General features: G+C 39.7%; 2 protein-coding genes across 51 annotated transcripts in view; one reads left to right on the forward strand and one right to left on the reverse strand.

The window, feature by feature from the left end:
• The window catches only part of LOC147831238 (uncharacterized), a 650,544-nt gene extending 636,535 nt beyond the window's left edge, over positions 1-14,009 (forward strand). Inside the window, exon 2 of the mRNA XM_087306676.1 lies at positions 11,858-14,009. Coding sequence (XP_087162802.1) covers positions 12,270-13,709 — 1,440 coding nt within the window. The 5' untranslated portion in view covers positions 11,858-12,269 and the 3' untranslated portion in view covers positions 13,710-14,009. The remainder of the gene's footprint in view (positions 1-11,857) is intronic.
• The window catches only part of si:dkey-178k16.1, a 151,129-nt gene that overhangs the window by 109,128 nt on the left and 27,939 nt on the right, over positions 1-14,062 (reverse strand). The gene's annotated exons all lie outside the window — the stretch shown is intronic.

Genomic DNA, 14,062 nt, shown 5'->3' on the forward strand with positions numbered 1-14,062 from the left:
ATGCATTTCTGACATCCACATTCATGTTTGTTAACTAACATAAACAGATACTGTAATACAAGTATTGTTTGTTCATGTATTAACTAACACAACCTTATTGTAATGTTTTACCACATTTTTATGCAATCAAACTAGATAAACAGGGAAAAAAAAACACATTTAACCTTTATATATATATATATATTTGTGTGTGTGTGTGTGTGTGTATATATATATATGTGTGTGTGTATGTATGTATGTATATATATATATATATATATATATATATATATATATATATATATATATATATATATATATATATTTACATATACATATACATATATTCTTTTACATTTGAGATTTAATTTTTACATTTGAGATGTATTTTTTATTTTATATATATATATATATATATATATATATATATATATATATATATATATATATATATATATATATATATATATATATATATATATATATATATTATTTTTCAGACTCTGGTGATGCACAGAACACTCACTAAAACCACAAGCTTAGATCTATTTTTTTTATCCTGCAGCCATTTTTGGAGTGTAGCTTAGGACGCCGGCCTGTTTAGATAAATGCCCCCAAAGCCACCAGAATGATGGGGAATAATTTCCTGCGAAATGACGGCCCTACTACGCCATTTGTCATCTGGTATCTTCGCTTTCATTCTCTCCCCACAGCCTTGCTGTTGGAAAATGGATCTGTGCTTTGGCGACCAGTTCTCCGTAGCCCCGAGCACAATCACTCATCTGTAGTGCAATCTGCTGAAGGAATCCATCATTTATGGCATAACGCATGCTCATCCAAGAAAGGCACGGGGCACGGGCTTCGAGTAACTCAAGACGAACGTGTCAACAGTTTACACAAGACCATTTTACGCAAGTGACAAAATGTGTGCGAGGAAGGGCACTGGATCCAGTAACTCATGCATGAGGACAGAAAACTTGGCAAGCTTCCTATACTGCCTGCGTAGGATACTAGGTTGCATCCTAGCAAAAAACGGAACCTCAGAATTCTCTAATTACTTCGTGCACTGTAATTACTATCCCAAAAAGAGTCAATTCTGTAAAGGATTTTTAACAGTACATAAAACAAGTTAAATCAAATGCAGATACAAAATAGGTGATGCAAACAATGCACCGGGGACTGATACAATAGTCAAGCCTAATAAATGGTTTGACCATAAAAAAAAATTATTATAACATAAAGCTTGTTCTTGTTTGATTTGACATTTTTTTCTAAGCAAAATATAATGACTACAGTAAATTCGAATAGTGACCTGATTTAAAGTCATAATTATTATTATTGTTTTTTTGTTTGTTTGTTATATATATTAACCTAGTTAAGTCTTTAAATGTGTATTTAAACAATATTTTACCCATTTTAAATCTTTATTCTTTGCTACTATCCTTCAAACCACTAAGATTTACCTATTCATCAGCAAAGAAGATTATTTGAATTATAATCAAACTAAATTTCCAGACATTCTCATGTTTACTTATTTTTACTCGCTTGCCATCAAGACATTTTTTATATTTTAAATATATATTAAATATTGTACAATATCATAAAAACAAGTTTTAGATTTGGTTTGGGAGATGTGTATGCATCAGCATATGGGGAATAAGAATGGGATGTGTGTTTGGACAGAACGTTTCTTCGGTTTTTTGACCACACTTTGATTGTTATTTTTCATTTTTTTCTTTTGCTGGAAATTAGAACTGAATTTATAAATAGTTTTAAAACAAATCATTGCACTTAAAAAACAAAATTAAATGTGTAGGCTAATGGATGTCTTCAGTGGAATGCGTACAACCCCGTTTCCTCTGCAATGAAGGTAAAGGAGTAAAGTAAAGAATAAAAGTAAAGAGAAAGAGAAAGTAAAGAGGCCAAATGGAGGAGGCTCTTTATCCTCACGCTGCAGATGGTCTATTTAACTGCTTTCTCGCTAGTGAAGCATTCAATCCACTTACAAAGTGATTGGTATATTGCACATTATGCTCAAAACACACCCATAACTCAAGAGAATAAGCACAACCCTGTTAGACCATGCACCAGGGATAGCAAAAGTGGATTCAGGCACGCTTTTAAAGCTTTTGCACCATGCACTTTAGACTTTGTGCCTCTTTCGTTAAAATAGAGCCCTATATGTATTATATAGAATGCCAATGGAAAATAATTGCACTCATATTTTGGCAATTTATTTTCACACAAATTATTTAAATTGTTTAAATTATTAAAACTTTAAGTTAAACTTCAAATCAGATATGCTATTCAGTTGTCTCTCACTTTCCTTTATATACTAGATATTTTCTTTGAAAGAAGAAAACATTTATTTTCTTGAAAGATATAATAAAAACAGCTTTTCTTTACTGGAATAGATGCATTTTCATTGTTAGCTGATATTTTCCCACAAACACTGAAATGATTTCATTAAACTTTTAATATGACACAGTGTTTAGGCACATTACAGGCTGTATAACTATCCAAATAAAAATAAAAAAACATAAATACCTGTATATGTATTGAAATAAGTTAATAATAGTTTAATGTTGTGAAATATATATACATTTCATTGCATTATATAGGATGCATCCATTTGTTGTGGCATGCCATTGTTGAAATTAGCCAAGATAAAGCAGCATAATTAAACATAATTAACAGTCCCTGCATCAGGTAGCTTTAAAAACATGCAGATAAAGAGGCAGCTCACTGTATTTAGTAAAAGAGCTTCGCTGATGGCCAGACTTCTTTTTTGAGAGAGCTGTGGCGCCCTTTCAGAAGGCACAAAAACCTCCTTGTTCATGGCATGAAAGCGCTTCACAAAAGAAAAACAACTGAACATCAGCCCGAGTCTTACATCAACTGAACGGGTTCATGAAAAAAATATAAAAAATCTGACAGCTCAGTTTTGCAAAATCTACTTACCACCTTCAGAACAAATCTGTTCAAAGAGCACTGCCATAATGCCATTTATACACAGAACAACCTTCGAATAAAAAAAAGAAAAAAAAAACACATTCATTCACAGCCCCAAGCCAATGAGTCCTCAAATGGTGGCATACAGGATAAAGTGATGACGTCAGTCTCTGAAAACAGCGTATAAAGGAAGAGTGCCGCACAAAAAAAGAAAGTAAAGCAGGTTTTCTTCAGGCCTACTATTTAGCATGCACATCATACACGGGCCCTCTCAAATTAATTGGAGCATTCATATTAATGCTGTTTACCTCCAATCCATCAATCTGTCCTGCCGGAAATTTGGCTTATGCAACAGAGCCGCGTGCCGTCCAACCAGCGCAGAAGCATCCTTGTCCCAAGAATGGGATTTTTTTTCCACGGTTTAGAGCTAAAAGCCTTTCAAAGCTGACTGTTGCTGGAGTTTCTAAAAAGGCATCCTATGAAGCAACAGGAGCTAAATTGAGAGGCTGCCAAGCATGTACACTTCTCAGCAAGAGTGTAAAAACCTCAAAGCAAAAAGGCTTTTATTTGCTCGTCTGCGATAAAAATGCAGTCCGGTAGAAAAGTGTGAACAAACATGTCCATCCAAAGGCGCATCACACCATGCCGGAGAAAGGCCATGCGTGAAAAATCCTGTGAAACCCGCCTTGGTTGTGTTACAACATCTGCTTTTATCCAATGGCGTAGATAAACACATTAATGCAATAAGGAATGTGGATTTTTTTCTAATGGAGAATTGAGGGGGAAAACGAGAGGGAGAAGAATCCACAGATGCAGACATCATCCTTTGAGAACGTGCCATCTCGCATCAGTGAGCAGTTCAAGGGCATGCAGATAGCTGCATATTGAATTAGACATAGATTCTCTTTCAAGGGCACGCCGTAAATTCCTGATGAAATGTGGCTCTCTATGGCACTCACAAACAGATAAGACAGCAAATAATTAGAAGGTGAGGACTTTAGTCATATAATTTAGCCATATCACAAATTACTGACACTCTTGGGAGGTGATCGAAAGCAGGGGTGCTCAATAGGCATGCATTTATTGTGTTGCCTGTAATAGCCAAGTATTAATACGAATTACAACGTGTCCAAAGAAGGTGTGTATATTAAGTGAGATAATAAGATATTTTTTTTGTCACTGCAGACACTCTGAAGAGTGAATGTGGCTTACAGCTAGTGAAGTTTGTTAGATTAACCCACTCCCATACGGAGAGGTGCTGGTTCAATCCCAGCTCGGAGTAGGTTGGGTGGTGTAGGACCGCCGGGGTTAAATTGGTGGCATGACCTGGATGGGAGTGAGGTTTAGGGGGGTGAGTGTAACGGAGGCCAGCTAGTGAAGTGCTGTGCAGGTAAACCTTACTTTTCTGACCGCTAATGGGCTGTTTTCACAAAGTGGTATGGTACGATTTGGTTTTGTACACTTTGATGGTTGTTTCCACTGACAAAAGGTACCTAAAAGCGAACCGTATCGTACCACTTTTTGGGATATCTTTTGCAAAGAGTGAATGCTATTGGTTTACAGAGATAAGTCACTCGCTCGTTCAACAAGCCTGAATTACAACAAAGGAACTGCTTTGTTTTAAATACACAGCTGAGACATTACACTGTAATAATATATACATATAACAACGAGCCATGGTCGACCAGAGCTCAAACAAACCTTGTTGTCGTCTTGATGAGCAGCCACAAAGCCAAGAAGAAGAGCAGAACCTGCCCTGTGCCCTGTAGTTTTTTAAAAGGCTGGCTAAAGCATGAACGGTTTCACTTTCTCCAGAGAGCTTGCCACGGTGTCTATCTATGAAATAACGAACTTCTTAAACTGATGATATTAATGTGCACATGATTTTTGAAGTGCTTCTGACATCCATTCCTTTCAGAAACGCACAAACGCGAGAAAAAAACAAAGGAGTAGCCAAAAAAAACAAAGGAGCAAATTATTGTTTTAGTAACCTAAAACATGAAGAAACTGCAATGTTTAAAGGGCACATATGGTGAAAAATCTACTTTTCAAACAGTTTGGACAGACAGGTGTGTAAGGTATGGTTCATTTATTTTCTTGTCGGCTTATTCCCTTTATTACTCCGGGGTCACCACAGCGGAATGAACCGCCAAAATCATATTGGGGTGATATAAACACACCCAGTCCTTTATTCTAAATTCAACAACATAAAAACGGTGGACCAATTGGAGCGGTTTTCAGACCGACCACAACTTGTCATAGGAGTTCGGCCCCCCAGCCCACCAAATTGATTGATGGCTGCATATTAACATGTCCCAGTAGTCACATGTATATTCAAATCAACAAGACAGGGTGTGCGCAAAGCAACCGGGAATAAAAGGTCTGTTCAGTTTGCTGGGATTATCAATCATCATCAAATGTGATCAAGAGTGAGTTTTATAAGTTTGAAATGTTTTAAAACAGTGCATGTGTATTGAATTACAGCAATTTACTTTAGCTTTACTTCATCAGCACAGCCGCATGTCAGAACAATTATTAAAGAAGATGCTTCAATCCTGGTTTCAAGGCGTTAAATAAGGTTTATTTTGTACATTAACATAAAAGATTTTCAAAACTTTATAATGACATTGTGTGTGACTCATCGTAGCAACTCTACAACAAATACTTATTGGTGAAGTTCTTACAGTAGTATTTCTCACAAACGCTATGTGAGATCTTTTTCCTATAAGTCTGTCTGTTGTCTGACGCAGCTGAAGGAGAGGCACGCAGAAAGGAATGTAGAAATGGTGGGCGGGGAGGACTAGCCTTAAAGGTGCAGTACAAAAAAACCTCCACCTGGTGCAAACCAGTATGGGATAAAATCTTATAAAAGGCATAAGAAAAAATCTGATAGGTGTTTTGAGCTAAAACTTTAAAGACACATTCTGGAGACGCAAAAGACTCATCTTAAATCTGAAAAAGGACTAACCTAGGTGCCGTTTAACTAATATCATCGCCTTTTGGACTATTATGAACTCAGAATGGTGGATTAACTATCTAAAAAGAGGTTACATGTGCTGGTGAAGATTAAAGACAAATAAGAGGTTTGCACTGACTGTGGGCTATATTTTCTGTTGTTTTTGAATCCAAATAAGGACTAAAAACTGACAAAACTTTAAAAAACGTATTTTTTCTCGTGAGAAATCAGAATATAAATTAATGAAAAAACATTTTTTTATTACGTAGTATAAAAGTCAATGGTTTCAGGTTTTCAGATTTCTTCAAAATTTCTCGAGTACAAAAGAAGAAAGAGATTCATAAGGGTTTATAACCAATAAGGAGTGAGTAAATTTAAGTTCTGGGAGGAACTATCCCTTTAAAGTGGGTGGGATTATTACCATTGTTACACCACAATTACTGCCATGAATGTCTGAAAAAAGTATTCATTTAGGGTCATTTCATGCAGCTCTTATTGAAGCCGCCTCTCGGATACCAAAGAAAAGAACATCTGGACCTCTTCTACAGACCAAAAGGCCTTTTGGATGTTTTTGTCTTGCAGTAGTAGAAAAAAACTGTTAGTTGTGCAAATCAACAACATAGCAGTTGCTTTTGCTGCTGACTATTTAATTATATATGATGTATTCTGTCTTAAATTCAATGATGCTGGAAGTGAACAATTTTCTTGGACCAATCCATGATCAGCAGGGTGTATACATCACATTCTGGTAATGGTATGGCTTGCTTGGAACCTCACCCAAGGTGGTACTAAGTTAAAGTATAGTTACAAAACGCAATGCAAAAATACAAACAAAAGTGAGATGTGATGAAACAAGTTGAGCTTACAATGGAGTGGAAAAGTGCCTCAAAAATGTGCACCCCCTTTTAAATCACTAAAGCTGTCAATTGTTTCAACATGATTGGTTTAAGTTTTGCACTCTTGTCAGAATTTTTGATATAATCAATGAGTTTATCCATTAAAAAAATCTCTTACACTACAGTGGTTATTAGGCGTTGATCTGTGAGCATGCAAAACTCAATGAGCTTCTGCTAAATGAACTCAGCATTTTGAGCTGTATTAAGTGGATTCAGATGTCTGGAATGCACAACACAGTTACTTTTATTATGTCAACAAAATATATACGAACAAAGATAAACTGGTATTCGTACAATAAATGACTGAGGTTCTTACTCTTTTAGAGATTCAGAAGTACTTCCAAAACCAATAAAATCTGAAAAATGCTCCTCATTGCTAGGAGACATGTGTAAGCAATATGTTGTCTTAAATCAGCTCTTCTCTCCTAAATTTATTCCCAGAGCTAGATTAAATCAAAGTGTAAAGTTAAAAAAAACTTGAGTATGTGCCCATCATGCGCTGCACAAATTTCCAATACATTTCTGAAAAATCTGCCCAAAAGTCAGGCTTAATGAAACACTTAATATTAATTTATTACACTTATTGTCATTTATTATTAAACACTGTAGAAAAATAAAAGGATTATTGTGTATTTTATTCATACTTTGAAGCAGTGTTTTAAATTTACATTTGATCACTTATTTCAACTTCTTTACGATTTCTGAAACAAAGCTACAAAAACTGTCACTGGGGCAGTACTAGTGCGGTGTGATTAGTTGAAATCGTATCGAAATCACGATTTGGACATACACGATTTCTAAACCGACTTTCTGATTTTCCAGCAGTATGCCATTTGAATCAATCATAACGCAGCACACCTCAACAGACCGCGAGAACAGAAGACTCAACTTGTGTTGAGAAAAATAATAGCCATTAAATTACAGACATTTGCGGTAAAATACTGGACATTAAATTACAGACATTTATCATGAATAACAGACAGTAAATTTCAGAAATATACTGAAAATTTAAATTTAGGAATATTTCTGTAATTTAACATCCAGTATTTTATGGTAAATGTCTGTAATTTAGCGCCTGTTATTTTAGGGTTTTTTTTCCGGCACAAGTTTCAGATTCACACTATAAAACATGTGTTTACAAAATTGTGATTAAAATCGGAAAAAAAAATCGTAATAGGTTTCTTTTGCCCATATCGCACAGCCCTAGCCTGTACCATCTAAAAATGTACACTTTTGTACCTTTTAAGGTTCCATGAGGTACACATTTGTACTTTTTAGGTATTAATATGCAACTTTAAGGTACAAACGTGGACCTGATAGGTACAAAAGTGTAACTTTTGAAAAGGTACTGCTTCAGTGACAGGTTTTATACCTTTATTTCCAAGAGTGTGGTAGACTATTGTATAATGTTAAATTGTTGACATTTGAAGTCTTCAGAAAAACCAGATTAAATAATTATGGATATTTGGGGGACTTTAATCAATGAAAAGTTTTAAAATCTTAAAGGGCCCCAAGTATTTTAAGGCTACAGTGAATATTCAGCTCACATGTATTTATACAGTGCATTTCAGTGGTGGCCTCAACAGACAACATAGGTGGGTGTGTATTCTAACACTAGCCTGGTTTATCACAGCCATATATTAACCAAAGAAGTATTACAGTAGGCATATTATCCTACATATAAGTATTAACGGCAATAAAAGCGGCTTATACTTTAAAGTGGCCACATGTGAGGTGTTTCTGAGAGGTTATAATGTGCCATTCCACAGAGAAATTGTGGGCTAAGAATTTCAGAATGAACAGTATAAGGTTTTAATGAGTTGTGCAATCCAATAGGTGCTTTGTTGATACAATAAATTAGTAAAGTGGTATGAGCCACCACGGTTGTTCAAAAGAAAGTTGCATGCTGGTATTTAATTAGCCCTATATTTACAATAAAGTGATATACAGGGGTTATTTTGGGTTATACAGTGCATCACTGCATTTGTGCATGCTTTAAAGAGTGTAATGTGAGTACAGTATAACAGCTGACAAGACTGCAAAGTTTATTTACTTTTGGTAAGAGACATTTTACTGCATAAGAAATAACCATAATATTGTGTTTGTGTTACTTTTTTTTTTTTTTGCGATTTCATCAGAAAATGACCAGTTTGAATTTCAAGTCTGCCACAGTATACACATAATATAGTAGATATTTGTATGTGTTTTCCTGACAAGCTAACTCACAGCTGAGCTTATACTTATGCACTTTAAGAAGTAAACTTTACCGTAATGCTCAATCCCTCTTTGCATGCTATAGCACCACTCCACCAGGAAACCACTCACATTTTAGCAATTTCCACATTTCTGCTATTGAAAAAGAACACTATTGACTTTGTCAGACACAAGCATACACAGGCTTCACACAAGTTTTTCAAAGTTAAAGTTGTGCATTTAAAGAACATTCCCTGAGCCACTGAAAATGCTTCTGAATCTGAATTGGCTTCAGTGTCTTGTATGCATGCACCGAAACGGGCGGTGCAATGCTGTTTCAAGTTGAATGCACTTAATATTTTTAAGAATGCACATATGATTTTTGCATATGCCACATGACCTGGTACAAGCAAAAAAGCTACAGTTTCCATTGAAATTTTCCTAGATATTTTTTTTTTCAAATGGCAGTTTCCATTAAGCATATTTCCAATGGCAACATAGATATCTTTAGGTTTCAGCACAGTGGAGAAACATAGGAAGATACTGTATGATGCTCTCACCAGTTTGATGGTGTTAGTGCCACAAGAAAATTATAAAATGATGTGCCGTGGGTGCTTGTTACACAAATTCTCAGTATGCTAAGAAGAATGGACAATGTGCTTTAATTTATTCCATTACCTATACCCAAATTCAATAACATAACATTAGCTAGCTCATCTTAATTTTAGCTGAAGTTGATTGCCACTAGAAACATGAGTAAATGTGAATTAATTTTATCCCACTCTGTGGTAAATGGAGAGTGCATAGAATTGCATTGCATTGGCTTCTTTTAATCCTCACCTCCAAATGGATTTGGCATCCACCCGTTTTTATGTCAAAATATGTTAAATATCTGTAATTGCCATGTTGAGGGCATCAGGGTGGCGCAGTGGGTAGCATGGTTGCCTCACAGCAAGAAGGTCGCTGGTTCAAGCTGGTATGCTGGAAAATTTGGTGGTTTCCGCTGTGGCAACCCCTGATAAATAAAAAGGACTTAGCCAAAAAGAAAATAAATTAATGAATAATTGCCATGTTTAAGCCCCTTTTGAATGGTCTTCCCTGAGAGGGGATCCTTCTGTGTTTAAAAATGTTTTGAACACAGACATGAATATTCATTCATTCATTTTCCTTTTGCTTAGTCCTTTTATTTATCAGGGGTCACCACAGAGGAATAGACCACCAGCTTATCCAGCATATTTTTCCACAGCAGATGCCCTTCCAGCTGCAACAAAGTCCATAAAAACATTCATACACTATCATTCACACATACACTACAGCCAATTTAGCTTGTTTAATTCACCTATATCGCATGTTTTTGAACTGTGGGGGAAACCGGAGCACCCAGAGGAAACCTATGCAAACACTTTCAGCCCCTAAAATACAGCTATTCTGTAAGCAAATGGCTAAAACCAATATTTCCATTATAATTTGAAAATGGTCATTATCACAGATAGTGTCCCTTTTCGAAGTGTTGGAAAGCTAAAAATGAGTACTCTGACCTACAGGCTGATTAATGCAGCATATTTTCCCCATGCAGACAACTCATGCTTCATCGACCAAAATGTTTTTACTACCTCCACAGCTGTCACTGTCACAAAGCTTTAAAACATCCACCATGACACACTGACAGACTCTCAGTCTGACACACTGATTGAGGCCTGTTTTATGAACCCATCTCTAAAGACAGGAAAATGACAGCAAGAAGACATAGAAGATACTTTCCACAAAAGAAGGCTGTTCTTTGTAAAGTTTGGTTGCCATAGTGACACAAATATTAACTGGCCATCGAATAAAAAAAAAAAAAATCAGCCAGTGGCTTTCCTCTTGACGACTGACATTAAAGGTTAATCAGCCAGCTCGCTTTTTAATTCTGGCAATGAGGTAAAACGAGCTCTGCATATTAGCACTGCTAGCAACTTGATGAGCTCGTGACTCATCCAGGGAATCAAATAAGCAATGTGAATATTAAGAACCTTACAGAAAAAGATAACTTTTTTTTTCTTAACGCAACATCTGAAAATATCTGATCCAGTGCTTACAGTATTTTGGATTGCTTAAGCATGATTTTCAAAACAGTACACACAATTAGTACAACCACACTCCCAATTAGAAAAGCACTACAGATCTTTTCATATTTACAGTTTTTCTTAGTTGTTTACACACAATTATTTGTACTTCAGACACAATGACTACAACATTTAACTGATGCACCAACCCTCTGAACCAATTCTGATAAACTACAAGCACAATTCCTGCTTTACACTCAAATTGAGTTTAAAACACTTTTTTCAAAACACTGCACACAATTCTCTGCACTTGTCACAATTTACAAGCAGAAAATCCTGTAGGCTTGTGTACTGTCTGTAGTAAGTGTAACTGAACAAAAAAGGCTTACAGTAAGTCATTATGATGAATGGGAAAAGAGGTGGTCCTAGTGTTTTTCAAAAAGCACATCAGTGATTAACTGGTCCTTATAAATGTCTATTCATGTGATGGTTTGAGTGTCATTTAAAAACAAAATACTATTTTTAGAACAAATCACATTGTTTTGAATGTAAAGTTTAATTTTGCAGGAGAATTTAAGGGTTTTGCCCAGTGTGTGTGTGTGTGTGTGTGTGTGTGTGTGTGTGTGTGTGTGTGTGTGTGTGTGTGTGTGTGTGTGTGTGTGTGTGTGTGTGTGTGTGTGTGTGTGTGTGTGTGTTTATTTGTGTGTAAAGTTCTGACAAAGAGACATGCTTTCAGAAAATGTGTGTTAACAATTGGGAAAAAACTGTAAACACTTTTGTAAAAACTATACTCCTATGTTTAAAAAACACACTTTTTTTACAATAAGTAACACAAGTTCCCCTTCGGTTGGGGAACTTCAGTGCCATGAATGGGAGGATTCGGATCAGAAGCCGCTTATCTGGAGAGTATTGAACGGGCCAATGAATGAAATTAATTGGCAGCGTAAGCTTGCGCAGGTGTGCGACATCTGCAATTATCTCAGCATATAAGCACACCTGAAGCCAGCAGACGCCATCCTTTTCGCTTCAGATCCTTTCTGAGTGAGTCGATGAGGGTTCCTCTTGCTGATCAGCACTTCAGAGCGAACGAGTGTGTCTCCCGGTCCAGAGTGGGTCTTCGCGGTGGCACACGGTCGAGCTGGGTTACTCCCTTGCCTGCGGTTCTTTGGGTCCGGTCCTCCAGAGCGGTGCGTATAGTTGCAACTTTCCTAAAAGAGCAACACAGTCGTGCAGCACGTCCTTTTCAGGATGGCGCTCCAAATGTGCGTTTCTGGATGCGGGGGTTTCCTGTCTCCGGATGATGGACACGATCACTGCATTGCATGTTTGGGGGTCCAGCATGTTAATGCGGTGCTCGCGGGCGGTTCATGTCGTCATTGCGATGCCATGACCGTTGCACAGCTAAGATCGCGGCTAACTTTCGCAAGAGAGCGAGCCACCCCAGTTGCCTCCTGTTCTAAAAAAGCAGCGGGCGCTCGGGCAGATCTGAGGGTTTCAGCGGGAGATAATCCGCCGCCCACGGGCTCGCGGACCTCTCGCTCCTCACGGCGCTCCATCCAAGCTTCGGGTGGTGAGAGTGATCCGTCTAACCAGATGGTAGCTCTCACACTCGCTGACACCGGAGATCAGATGTCCTCCGCGGCATCGGAGGGTGGGCTTTCACTGTCCGACGAAGATCCGGACCCGCTCGCCCCCTCCGGGCAGGTGAGCGCTGTCAAATCGGATCCTGAAGCGGACATGTTAGCCGTGCTTTCCCGGGCTGCTTCGGCCGTGGGGTTGGAGATGGTTTATCCCCCAGCTCCGCGGCCGGACCGACTAGATGGGTGCTACGTAGAGGACCAGAAGGCGAAGCCTTCGAAGCCTCTCGTCCCCTTCTTCCCGGAAGTGCACAGTAGGCTCACGCAGTCCTGGAGGGCACCTTTCTCTGCCCGTGCTGCGAGTGCCTCCGCCCTCACCGCCCTTGACGGCGGAGCTGCCAGGGGGTATGAGGCGATCCCGTCAGTGGAGCGCGCTATCGCGGTCAATCTTTGTCCGCGCGGCGCCTCTACGTGGCGGGGTTTGCCCCGCCTCCCGTCCAAAGCCTGTAGGTTGTCTGCCTCCCTCGGAGCCAGAGCTTATAAGGCTGCGGGCCAGGCTGCTTCTGCTTTGCACGCGATGGCCACCTACCAGCGCTACCAAGCGCAGGCGCTGGCCGAGCTGCACGAGGGCGGGTCCAACCCAAGCTTATTACATGAGCTGCGCACCGCGACCGACTATGCTCTTCGGACTACTAAGTCCGCCGCGTGTGCGCTGGGGAGGACGATGTCCACACTTGTGGTTCAGGAACGCCACCTCTGGCTAAACCTGGCCGATATGCGCGACGTTGACAAAGTTCGCTTTCTTGACTCGCCCATATCCCAGGCTGGCCTGTTTGGCGACACCGTCGGTGAATTCACCCAGGAATTCAAGGCGGTGAAAGAGCAGTCGGATGCGATGGGCAATGTCATCTATCGGCGTGGCCGTAAGCCCGCTCCGCCCGCCGAGCCATCCACCTCCGCTGTTCCTCGCCGAGGGCGCCCGCCAACGAGTGCTGCCCCGCCCCCGCCTGCGCCTCCGGCCAAGCGGGCGCGGCGTTCACCTCGAAAGCAGGCAGCCCCTCCTGCCCAGGGCGCCGTTAAGTCCGGTAAACGGACCGCGAAGCGTCCCTGAGACAGGCCATCCGGAGAAGAGGAAACTTGCTCTTTCCCCGCTGGAGGGCGGGGCCCCGATAACAACGGTACTTTTCAGTGCCACCAAAACATCAGTAAAAGAGCACTTTTTCCCTTCCCCGGATGTGACTGCACGAGTTCTGCCAGTCCGGGACGCGCTGCCTTCCGGCTCGCAGACTCTACGTGCTTCGCCAGTGGCTCACGAGCGCTGGGGGGACGGTCTCCCTTCCCTCAGCCCTCCAGCCCCCTCTCCGGAGTCAGGGTGCGGAGCCAGAGCGAATCGCTCTCCTCCAGCTTTTCCGCGGGACCCTCGTGCTTCCCGGATCAGCACACCCACTCCGCGCTGCCCCACCG

The sequence above is a fragment of the Danio rerio genome, chromosome 23 (genome assembly GCF_052040795.2).
Source record: "Danio rerio strain M-AB ecotype USA chromosome 23, GRCz13ab, whole genome shotgun sequence".
NCBI lineage: Eukaryota > Metazoa > Chordata > Actinopteri > Cypriniformes > Danionidae > Danio > Danio rerio.